At 31.0% G+C, this 12821-nt stretch overlaps 1 protein-coding gene across 2 annotated transcripts in view; it reads right to left on the minus strand.

Moving 5' to 3' along the window:
* The window catches only part of Opa1 (Opa1 mitochondrial dynamin like GTPase), a 213901-nt gene that overhangs the window by 63470 nt on the left and 137610 nt on the right, over positions 1 to 12821 (minus strand). For both annotated transcript variants that reach the window (XM_072537687.1, XM_072537686.1), the window contains one exon: positions 5531 to 5822. In XM_072537687.1, coding sequence (XP_072393788.1) covers positions 5531 to 5822 — 292 coding nt within the window. The remainder of the gene's footprint in view (positions 1 to 5530; positions 5823 to 12821) is intronic.

A 12821-nucleotide genomic window follows, 5' to 3' on the forward strand; every position in this document is an offset into this window, starting at 1 on the left:
TCAGATAACGTTCATTTAAATCTATTATTTGAAAAACTAAAGCACATAGGTATTCCACCTTTGTGTTAGTAAACTTATTTCTTAATAGACAGGTATTCATTCAATGTAATGATAGATTGATTGGTCCGAGAGTAGTGCATCAACGTCTACCACAAGGCTCTGTCCTTAGCCCCTTGTTGTTTAATCTATACACTATAGATCTTCACAGTATAGGCATTAAATAATTCATACCAACAAAGTATTAACTCAATAAAAACGATTATGTGTGACGCAAGAGAGTATTTTTTTAAACAAGAGTTTGAACTTACTACGAAGAAATCAGCTGTGGTATTTTTTACGCGACATCGTTTACCAATTATATCCAGAATTATGTTTAACAGCCTAAGTATACCCGTGCAGAATCACTGCGGGTATACTATGGGACGAACATATTAACAAGTGCTTAATGAAATGTGAGAAAAGTTTAAATATTCTTAAAGTAGTTAACCGACATCGATGGGGAGCCGACCCTAAGATTAACTTAATGTTTGATCGTGTGCGTACACCAGATCCATTCTCGACTATGGAAGCTTTCTATACGGATCTGCCACAAACAGTCGTCTTAAAAAACTAGACCGCCTTCAGTATAAGGCTCTGCGATTAGTTCTAGGTGCGCTCAAATCTACACCTACAGAGAATCTTCTAGCCGAATCTATGGATCCTCCCTTACATTTAAGACGACTATTTTTAGCTGAAAAAATTATTCTCAAATGCCGTTTTACAATCAAAATGAGCTACTACAAAAAATATGTGATATTTCTGTTTCTAATCTAGTCGACAAATGGTCGCATAACAGGAATTCTTCTGTTCTGGCAGTGGCATATCCTAACGTTTCTCAGCGCCTAAACACTCCGTGTGACTTAACTCTCTTTCAATCAAATTTCAATGTTTCTTATGCCGGAGTCAATGTTTGGTTTCCCAATTTTGACAATGAGAATCCAGTTGATTTTCAGCATCAGATAACCAAGCTTAATAATCCATGCAGAATGTTCACGGATGGTTCTAAATCAAGATGATGGTTGTGCTGTATTTATTCCGGATCACAAAGAATCCCTAATGTTCAAGTTAGATAAACAATGCTCTATATACTCTGCAGAAATGTTCGCAATTCATAAAGCTCTAGAATGGGCTGTCTATAAAAAAATTTCTAACCACCAAGTTGTAATTATGTCAGATTCAATGTCTGCGTTATTCTTCTTCCTATGCCGTCCCCATTAACGGAGGTTGGCGACCACATTTTTAAAAGCTTCTCTGTCTTTTGCAACGTGAAATAATTCGTCTAAAGTCATGTTTGTCCAGTCTCGAATATTTCGCAGCCATGACTTCCTCTTTCTACCTATACCTTTTTTGCCATCGACTCTACCCTGCATGATGACCTGCAGAAGACTATATTTATTATTTCTCAGTATGTGTCCAAGGTATGCAGTCTTGCGTACTTTTATTGTTCTCAACAATTTTTTGTCTCGACCCATCCTTCTCAGCACTTCCTCATTGGTGACCCTGGCAGTCCATGGAATTCTCAACATTCTCCGGTATATCCAAAGTTCAAAGGCTTCAATCTTCTTAACTATTTGCGCTTTTAGTGTCCATGTTTCTACCCCGTACAATAGTTGCGACCAGACGTAACATTCAACAAACCTCAGTCTCAGCGCAGTATTCAGCTTTTTGTCACAGAACAATTGCTTGAATTTTAAGAACGCTGCCCTTGCCATTTCTATTCGTACCCGGATCTCTTGGTCTGGATCTAATTCTGTGTTGATGTAAGCTCCCAGATATTTATATTTTGTCACTCTCTCTATTTGCTGTCCACCAAGAGTTGGTTGTTCATTATTTATTGGACTCCTTGATACTATCATAAATTTGGTCTTATCTGTGTTGATGTCAAGTCCCATTTGAATGCATTCACTATTTATTGCATCTAGTAAAGTTTGTAGTTCTTCTATACTCTCAGCCATAATTACCGTGTCATCTGCAAATCTCATGGTGTTTACGATTTCTCCACCAACTCTTTTCTTTCCCATAACGCTTTTCTGAATATGACCTGTGAGTACAAGTTGAAAAGCATCGGAGACAAGACGCGCCTAACTCCTCTCGCAATCGGTATATTATTTGTTTTTATATCGTTCACCTTTACTACTTCTGCGTTATTAGCTTTAGAAAACTTACGTAAACATTTAAGTATATAAAAATAGTCTTGTCGTTAAAATTTTAGAAAACCAACTAAAGCTGCAGGAAGAACATACTACTGTAAATTTCGTCTGGATAAAGGGACACTTTGGTATTTCCGGTAACCTCAAAGCAGATTTTTATGCTAAAGAGGCAATCTTAAGAGGATCAGAAATAACTTGGCTAGATAGAAGCGATCTAACAGCCACTTGCAAGAAAGTGGCTGTTAGTGGAAAGAGGCGTTTGCCGTAAGAAGTTACCCCAATCGAAATATTTATTCCATGTTTGTTAGATGTCTCTTTAACCATGTCACTGTCAAGACATACCTCTATAGACTAAATCTATCCGAATCAGAACTTTGTGATTACAATGGTTATGCTGATGATATTAATCATTGGCTGTTTGGATGCAAGCATAATGATGATGCAATTAAGTATTTGATGCACACTCTGGCTCAAAAACAAATACCTTTACCACAAAATCAAACTTCTCTCTTATACTTGTCTCGAAGAAACTATAAAATACAACAAATTATTTGGGAATTTTTAAAAATGACTAAAAGAAAAATCTAACTTGTATGAATGAGTCGGCTTGAATGTGTTTAGCAATTATTGTTTTTCATGTTTATTCTTATGTAATATTAAGTACCTCCCTGTAAAATATGAAAATTGTTTTTTAAAAAATAAAAAGAAAAAAACATGTATGTATATAAAAAGAAAAAAATAATTAAAAAAAAAACGAAAAAAAAAAGAAAAAAAGAGGAAAAAAGAAAAAAAAAAAAAGGAAAAAATAGAATATATGTATATATATATATATATATATATATATATATAAAATTAAAAAAATATATATAAATAAAATATTAAAAAAAAAGTATTAAAAAAAATTTAAAAAGAAAAAAACATTCACAAAGAAGGCCTAAACCTCCGAGGTATTGAACCGGTTTTATGTCTTAGCGCTGTGAAAAAAGATTACTATTTATTAGTGTTAGTATTAGTATTTAGTATTAGCGTTTAGTATTATTTGTATATTTCTTATTTAAGGGGGTTAGGGCCTGAATGAAGAGTATAAATAGAGATCACTTTAATGTTTCCACTTCCTTTTTGTATTCTTTTTTTATTTAACAATACCTATATATGTATGTGCGTGCATAAGTGTGTATATGTGCGCGTATGTATATAGTATCCATATATTTAATATTGTAGCAAACAGTATTTATTATATATCGTATATTATTATATCGTATATTATAAATGGATCAATAATCCAAAGCCATTAAATATATATATATATATATATATATATATATATATATATATATATATATATATATATAGTATTTCTATAATACTAAGAAATGTTTTTAGGCAAAAAAACAAAAATCGATTTTTTGAAAATTTAGAAAGTAAAAGTCCCCTTAATATACCCAACACTGACATACGGATGTGAATCCTGAACTCTAAGACAAGCGGAAAGAAGAAAGATAGAGACGCCACTAAAATGTTCTGTTGGAGAAAAATGTTACGAATTCCGTGGACAAATAATTTAACTTTAATTAAACTAAAGATCAGCAATGAAATTAGAATTAAAAACATTGTATAAACTAACACAAAAACTTGAGGTTAATCCATTAAATTTTCAAATTCACAAAACATTAAACTTATATATATATATATATATATATATATATATATATATATATATATATAAATATATATATAAATATATATATAAATATATATATATATATAAATATATATATATATATATATATATATATATATATATATATAAATATATAACTGTTTTGGATGGGTTGGAGTCAATAATAGGGCTATTGGTTAACTATTTTTTTATTCTCGAGCTTTCAATTGTGTTTACAATTATTATCAAGAGCTAAAAAAGACAAAATACTTACAAGGTTGAACTGAAAAGAAAAAACAATTTTTGTTAACTTACCAAATAAAAATTAGTTTGGTAAGTAAAAATCACTGCTTACATGTTCAAAATATTTAATACAAAAATGTTTTTATCTAACAAATGTTTCTCTGAAAAATTTTTTATAATTTTGAAAACATTTTTTTTAATATAAGAATAATTGAATTTATAAATAAGTTCAAATAGCAACCAATTACAAATAGCCTCAATGTCATAAATGCCAACATAAAATTTTTATTTTTGACAATTATATTGCCAAAAGTAAAACTTCGTTTAAACATTCTTTTTTGTTTAGTAACAAAAAGAAGAAGATTTATTCACCCTTGACAGATGTCTGAAAGAATGTGATAGATATATGGAGAATTAAATATGACATTTTACAAGTTTTATATATAAATCACAAAGAAAGAATATAATTATAAATTTTGCTTAAATTTTGAATTTCAGATCTTTTGTTTAAACTCTTATCATTTTTGCTAATACAAACCATTTCCAAAAAAGTCCTTTTAAATTTATTACTTTCACTACATAAAATTTTAATGTTATCAAAATCCATAATATGGTCTTTATCGATTACATGTTCTGCCAAAGCACAAGATGGTTTTTATATATATATATATATATATATATATATATATATATATATACATAATCAATGTCATAATGAATTTGTACAAAATTAAATAAAATTAAAATATTGTACTTACATAACTAGATAATTTTAATAAGTTAAGTTTTAATGTTTTGTAAATTTGAAAATTTAATGGATTAACCTCATGTTGTAAGTTTTTATACTAGTTTTATACAATGCTATTTAATTTTAATTTCATTGTATTTACTGATACCATATTTTAGCATATCCTGAAGAAGCAAATAAATTTTGCGAAAGCTAGATAAAGAACAAAGAGTTTCACTTTCCTGCCCTATTAATGACTGCAACCCCAAAATAAAACTTTATTTTACATAACGTGTCAGTCTATAATACCTAACTACTTTATATATATATATATATATATATATATATATATATATATATGTATATATATACTGTATTTTAATATAGCGAGAAACGATTAGGAGCGTTTGCCCGCGCTTCGATTTTCTGAAGTTCACACTTTTCCGAGTTTTTAACATTCTGCTATAGGTTTACACTTCGAAAGTTTAAAGTTTTTTATAATACATAGCATTAGTATCAATTAATGAATACAATATAAGGACAGCAACGAAGTAGTAGCACGCGGGGCGGAGTTTCCGTATTACGATGTTACTACTCTATTTAATTAAAAACGCTGTCTGGCCCGCTCAATTTTGTATTTTTTAGCACTGTTTCAGTGTTATTTAAACAACAACAAATTATCCTCTCAATCATATTATGCTATTACCATACCTTCTCTATTCGTAATTTGCTGTCTTAAGGCATTCGATGTCACTTTCATCATCTGTTGTATCCTATGAAATAATACAACATCTGAACAATCCACATCATTCGCTTGTTGATGGTAGAGATAGAAAGCTTTTCTACAGTCATAAGCTTTTGTTAAAGATGCATTTAGGAAGTGACGTCGATATACAGCATTCCAAACTTCCCTTATAAATTCATTATCGACTTCAATACTAGAACGTTGAAGATTGTTTCTTATTGTAGTTAATTCATCGTAACTTAATCCTGGGGGATGTTTCTAAAAAAAGGAATACGATTGAAATTATACAGCGTAAATACGATTTATAAAATGTTGATAAATGTTTTATAATTATTTTAATAACGGTATTTTGAGAGAACGATTTCCGATATCGAAATGTCAAATATCACATATTTTTAATGATACTTCCAGTCTAGTGCCATGAAATATAGTAGATATTTTAATCATAAAAGAAAACGGCTTCTGGTACTCCGGGAGTGACCGAGCATAGCTTTCTTATCGTTTACGCATGGAGCGATGGATCTATATATACAATATAAAATTATATATATATATATATATATATATATATATATATATATATATATATAGATATATATATATATATATATATATATATATATATAGATATATATATATATATATATATATATATATATATATATATATATATATAGATAATATATATATATATGTATATATATATATATATATATATATATATATATATATATATATATATATCTACGGCATAAAGTGGACTCCGCCCATGTTAAAATTCAGGTTCAAGTGAGCTCCGTGGTCAAGTGGCCACCGATATACGGAGCTCACTTGACCATTCCATAATATTGGCTCTGTCGATTCGTCAACATGTATAGTTTCACAATTTTTAAAAATTTTGTGGAGCCTCTAAGTACCCCTGTATCATGAATGTATATCGCTTAATTCACGTGTATATATTATAGGGGTCGTTCAGATCTTGTTCCGTGTATATTGGAACCATACGTATATCGGTTTAAGTAAGCTCTGATAGTTTGGCAACTATGGGATTAAGCTGTTTATTTCCAGCGTATATTCTAAACGGTTCATATAGCCTCCTTACTTTTGTTATCATTCATATGCATTACAGTATGTAACAGATATGTGTACTACCAAATACCTGTTTTTGGTAGGTACGTGCTTTTCTAAAAATAGATTTATAGATACAAAAGGATTTCATTACCAAGTTGGATGTGTTTTTTCATATGCGAAAATGTCCTAATGTATTTTGTTAACGTGAGTATGTCTTTATACGTTTTATTTAAGAATCCGGTTAATAAGAACTTCTTTATTTCATCCATTGTTTCATGATATCTTATATACAGATTTTTTATTATTTTATTTCTTCTATTTTATTATTTTATTTTTTTCTGGATTCTATTTCTTATTATTTAATTTTTTAATTCTGGATAGAAGGTTATCTCAAAATAAATATTTAAGTGCTAAAATAGATATATTTTTGTTAAAATGGGTAGTAGTGCACAAAAAAGGGAAAAATGATTAATTTTTCTAACATGAATTATACCACTTCACCAATATTACATATTTCTGAATGTTTTATCTCGTATTTAGGGGTAATATGTAATCAATATAAGTGGAGTTAGTGTCAAATTTGCAATGATCTTTATAAGTAATAGCTTACTGACTGTACTTTACATGTTCAGTTCACATAAATAAACCTTGTCCCTTCAAAAAGAGCGATTTGAACGGTAAAGTTAACTAAGAAAGTGTGATAAGTCTTGTACCACCCCACATGCACACAAGTTAACCGGTGTTTGCAGGCAAGAGTCCTCCTGGCAGATTTAAGGAAGATAACTACCATAAGGAAGTTCCGTTCGAGGGATCAGATGGCGAGGCGCAGCTTATTTTTGTTTGTATATCTTGCAGATGTGTTGATATAGCCAGTTTTTCCTCGATTCTAGTCATAAAATGGGCTGGTATTCGTGGAGTGGATGTCACGAATCTGGACTTTGTTTTTTTTGCTCTCTAGCTATTTATCTTCGGATATCAGGTGGATTGATAGCTACGATATTGTAGAGCTTATGTATGGATGTGAGTCTTAATATTCCCTGAATTTGGCTGACTAATTTATAACTAAATATTTTATAAGTTATTTAAATAACTATTTATAAGCGGCATTTAGATTATCAAATACCACTCCTCATACCTGATATTTTTCGTACTTCTCTTCGCTGTGTTGGGCAAGATTTAGTATTTGTGACATATATGATCTAACCTGTCATATATAGCCACTTTTGTCTTTTAATTTGAGTTTTTCTTCTATTATCGGTTTATATTAAGGATCATGTACAGAAGTATTAGATATATTGGCCGATAGCTTTTGTGGTCGTTGGAGTTTTTGCCAGGTTTAAGCAAGGCAACAACTTTGTCTTTGCTTTGCTTGTCTAAAGACTTTGGATATTAGCCATTGTTGTATTTTTAGTTCAAATTTTATAGTTAGTTTTGTGCTCAGATCCTCAGCCAGGAGCCGTAATATTGTTCATTATATACGTGGATAGCGGATCCAAGCTCAACATCGTAGAAAGGTTCCCTCAGCTGACTGGCTTTGTTTTCTCTCATTATAAGTTTTTCTTTGCTTCTTTGCCTGCATTTAATATGTAATTTTCAGCGATTAGCTTAATACCAAATACCATAGGATTGGCCATCTATGTGCTTCCTGCATTTTGTTAAGCGCATATGTAAAGTGGAGTGTCTTTATCTTTAGATATACTCTTAATATTTATACACATAATTAGAATAGTTGGTCCTAAAAAGGACCGATTTGACGGGTGATTTAAGAATTAACGATTACTTAATTATTCATTACCCAGGGTACGCCCGATTGCGGTGGTCTTATTAGTACTTCAATTTTCGTGAACGCTTTTACTTTAAACTTCATAAAAAATGACTAATCTTTCACTTTTCTGTTACTGTTATTTTAAGACGATATTTCGAGTCAGATTTGTATAGTAATAACTATAGTCAATATATAGTCTCTATAAGTAAATGAGTTTGTGGTATCGGTTACAACTCATATATATTGATAATGAGGAAATAAACAGGTTAAAGTAGGTGTAGAAAATTTTACCTACATATATCGGCACCATTGTTCAGGAGATGGGTTTATCCCAGAGATCAAAGGTTACATACTTTTACAGGCGTATTATAGGTTCTATTTATATATTTTTATTACTAAAAAAGTGTATTTATAATAAAGGCCTTAAACTATCTGTAGATTCCATGAATATTAGAATCTATGGAAATTAGCAAATTAAAAAATACAGACATAATTCTGAATGACCAACTTGAGACAAACAGTTATCCCCTCCTCAACTTATTCAGTTACAAAATATGACGTGTAAACGCATACCTGTTTAATTGTTAGATAAAATGAATTTCCATCAAGTAACGGTCGAGCCTTTGCTTTTGCCAATTGCTTTATCACTTTCTCAGTGATGGGTCTCCCTTTTGCTCATCAATAATGTTCCCGCTCGATATAGTTATTCTAAGATATTCAGATTTCACTATATGCTCTACATTTGGTTTTATTTCCTATTAATTTACAACTACGACGAAATCTTTATAATATATCTGATGCATTGATATTAAAGTGGAGTAGAATACTTAGAGTAGATAAGTAGATAATATTTATTTGTTCTATCTATCCTGATACGGCCACGTCAGAAGAGCGGACAGAGGACGCTGGATAAACAAAATCACAGAATGGAGAACGATTGGAAGAAGAAAGAGAGGAAGACCCCGAAGGTCATTCAGAGATGAAATCGACGAGGCTATGGAGAAAAGAAACCTGCGAGATGGAGACTGGAATGACAGGGAAAATTGGAGAAAACGGTTGAGTGAAGGAAGACAGTGAAAACTGTGGAAATCCTTAGTAGTAGTAGTAGTAGTAGTAGTAGTATTTATTTGTTTTGAGTATACTTATTTTACAACCTAGTACATAAAAAAATAAATACTTGTGTGCTCAGTGCTTTCTAAGTCTGTAAAACATAAACATGCTTCCATATTAGATTATACATTTATTAAGAATGTCCACTCTCTGAATTGAAGTTTTTATCTTAAAATATTACTGTGTCTCACAATCTTTCACAAAAGTTATTCTTTTCTGAAATTTTCTGAATAAGGTTCAATAGGTTTTTATATTTTGTTTTACGTTTTAATCTTTAAATCGGAGTTCATTTTTTGAAAAACTATAAACATGTGACAACAAACTGCTATATGAACGGTGGTATGCATCACTAGACCCAGCCCCAATTTCTTAAATTGTGGATTATGGCGCTTTCAGGTGGAAAAGAGGAACATGATAACATCAGATGTAGACCAAACAAAAGAAATTAGGACACGCATTGAAATAGCACGTGCATTATTTTTTAAACTTAAAAAGTTTCTTAGTTTTCGGGATATAAAGTTAGAGCCTGAGAATACTTCGATGTTACGTGTTCTCTACTTTTCTTTATGGCTTGGAAGCGTGAACACTAAAACAAGTCCATCTGAATAAGTTGGCCGCCTTTGAATTTTGGTGTTACAGAAGAATCCTACGAATATCATGGATTCAAAGAATGTCAAACGTGGAAGTAACTAGAATGATAGGAAATGGGGCGGAAATATTATTAACTATCAAAAGACGAAAACTTGAGTACTTAGGACATGTGATGAGAGGGCAAAAATACGCATTATTACAACTTATTATGCAAGGCAAAATCCGAGGAAAGCGAAATGTGGGAAGACGAAAAATATCCTGGCTTAAAAACTTAAGGGAATGGTTTGAATGCAGTAGTGCAGAACTTTTTAGAGCGGCAGTCAACAGAGTCCGTATAGCCATGATGATTTCCAACCTTCGATAGAAGATGGAACTTAAAGAAGAAGATAGAAAAAAGCATAAACTATCTACGTAATAAATCCCATTAACCTGTTAGTAACGGATAACCAGATATATTTAAAAAGATTAAGTACCTTTCTTTTTATTTTGGATTTTGAATTTTGCATAACTAGAGCAAGCGACTAATTTTTGTGTATTAGTTTTGGACCAAGCGCCTCTTGCGAGCGTTTTAATGATTGTAAATCGAATATTTGGCAACATATGTACATAAACGTGGTTAACAATGGTGACGTTGGCAACTTGTTGAGGCGTTTAGGTTAAAAAGTAGTGGCAGTTATTGCTTAAATTTTTCTATAATAGTCACATTACATAAGAGCTAACACAGAAAGAGAATACTTAACAAAAGACATAACATTAAGTAAAATGTATGAACTGTATATTGAAGAAGCAGACAATGACCTTGTTAAATTTTCGTTTTACAAAAAAATGTTTTTAACACGATTTAATCTTCAAAGAAAAAAGTTGAAAAAAGATACTTGTAGTAGATGTGATTGTTTCGAATTAGAAATTAAAAATTTCGCAGATAACGTACAATTAAGCGTTAAAAAAAGAAAAAATGTGCACTTAGAAGAAAGAAAGCTAGACATGAAGATAAGCAACGATCAACCAGAAGTGGAATCCTTTTGTTTTGATTTAAAGAAAAACTCTTCCTTTTTCGAGAATTCTAATAAATATTGTATATTATAAGCGTCAATTATGTATTTACAACCTTGGTATCCATAGCGCCAAGGATAAAAAACGTCATTGTTATATTTGGATAGAAGGTGAAGCTGGTCGGGGAGCCCAGGACGTGGGCATTTGTCTTAAGAAACACATTGAAGCAAATGTTACTTCTGCAAAACATGTAATTTTGTGGTCAGACTCTTGTGGCGGCCAAAACCGCAGCATTAAAATAGTTTTGATTCTGAAAATGATTTTGGAAACTCATCCTACCATTGAAAAAATTACATTACGCTATTTCTTTCCTAGTCATAGCTTTTACCCAATGGTAGTGATTTTGAAGATTTTGAAAATGCCCTAAAATTTCAACAACGTTTATATACCGTTGATGATTACCTAAACGTGATGAAAAAATTCCGTAAAAAGAACCCACTAGTAGTTCACAGAATGAAAAAAGAAGAATTCGTCAAGCTAAGAAGAAATACAAGCGAATCAACAGAAGAGACCAATTTAATAGATCTTGATAAAATATTAAAGTTAACAACTACAATTTGGTAAATATGGAACACTTTAAATATCTTAGATAAATAATCACAGTTAATAATAATGCCACTAAAGAAATACAGATCATAATTTAAACTTTTTACCTATTTTAATACATAGATGCTAATCATGGACAATGACTAAAACGGATAAGGAAGAACTACGAATATTTGAAAGGAAAATAATAGTAAAATTGTTTTAACCTCATTATCATATCGCTACAAATCCGTACAGAAGAAGAACACATACTGAATAAATAAAGCTCTTATAACGATATTGTTTAGGAAAATAAATTGCTTAAGGTAGATCGTACACATGCATAGACGCCAAGATGTCAAACTTGTAAAACTGGTATGGAAGGAAGTTAGCACAGAAGAATACCACTTGGGCGTCTCAGTATGCAATGAAGAGAAAACATCCAATCATATCTCAAAAAATTAACATCGTGAAGGTTCTTCTCTGAACCCCATAACAAATGGCTAATCTTTTACTTTTCATTAAAAATTTAAATTTTAATAAGTCACGTAAATAACGTTTTAAAAATTTATGTCAATATTTCTGAAGTGCCTTTCCTGAGATAACTTTTTTTAAGCCTGGTTTGTTTAATTACATGTAATTGATTTGATAGTCCTCAACAGATGAGTATTGACTATAGGTAGGATAGCAGGTAGTTGAACAGGCATGTGTTGATAAATATGATGGGTCGGTAGATAGTCTCATTATTCCTAAATCTGACCTCATGTTACCTTCCCCCTTCATTTGTGGAAGTCCTAAAGGCATTTTTCCTCTTGGGGCATCCTCCCAATTTAACTTGGCAATGTAGTTATTACAGAGATTATAGAGCGTTTGGATATAGCCAGCGCAACTTTAGCATTGAGATTTAGCTTCTTACACGACGTTGTTGACTTTATATATGTGTTTGACCTTGGCATTAGTTCCGTTCGGTATTGGTTAGTACGCGGACCTTTGTAAGTCGGAAAATACTTCTGATGGCTTTTCTAGCAATCCTGATCTAATTAATACCTGAGTTTTACGTACATTGTTTTGTTAGCGTTCTGGCCACATATCCACACATTAGCACTAGTTTAATCAGTGTTTTATATATCCTGATTTAAGAA

The sequence above is a fragment of the Diabrotica undecimpunctata genome, chromosome 7 (assembly GCF_040954645.1).
Source record: "Diabrotica undecimpunctata isolate CICGRU chromosome 7, icDiaUnde3, whole genome shotgun sequence".
Taxonomy (NCBI): Eukaryota; Metazoa; Arthropoda; class Insecta; order Coleoptera; family Chrysomelidae; genus Diabrotica; species Diabrotica undecimpunctata.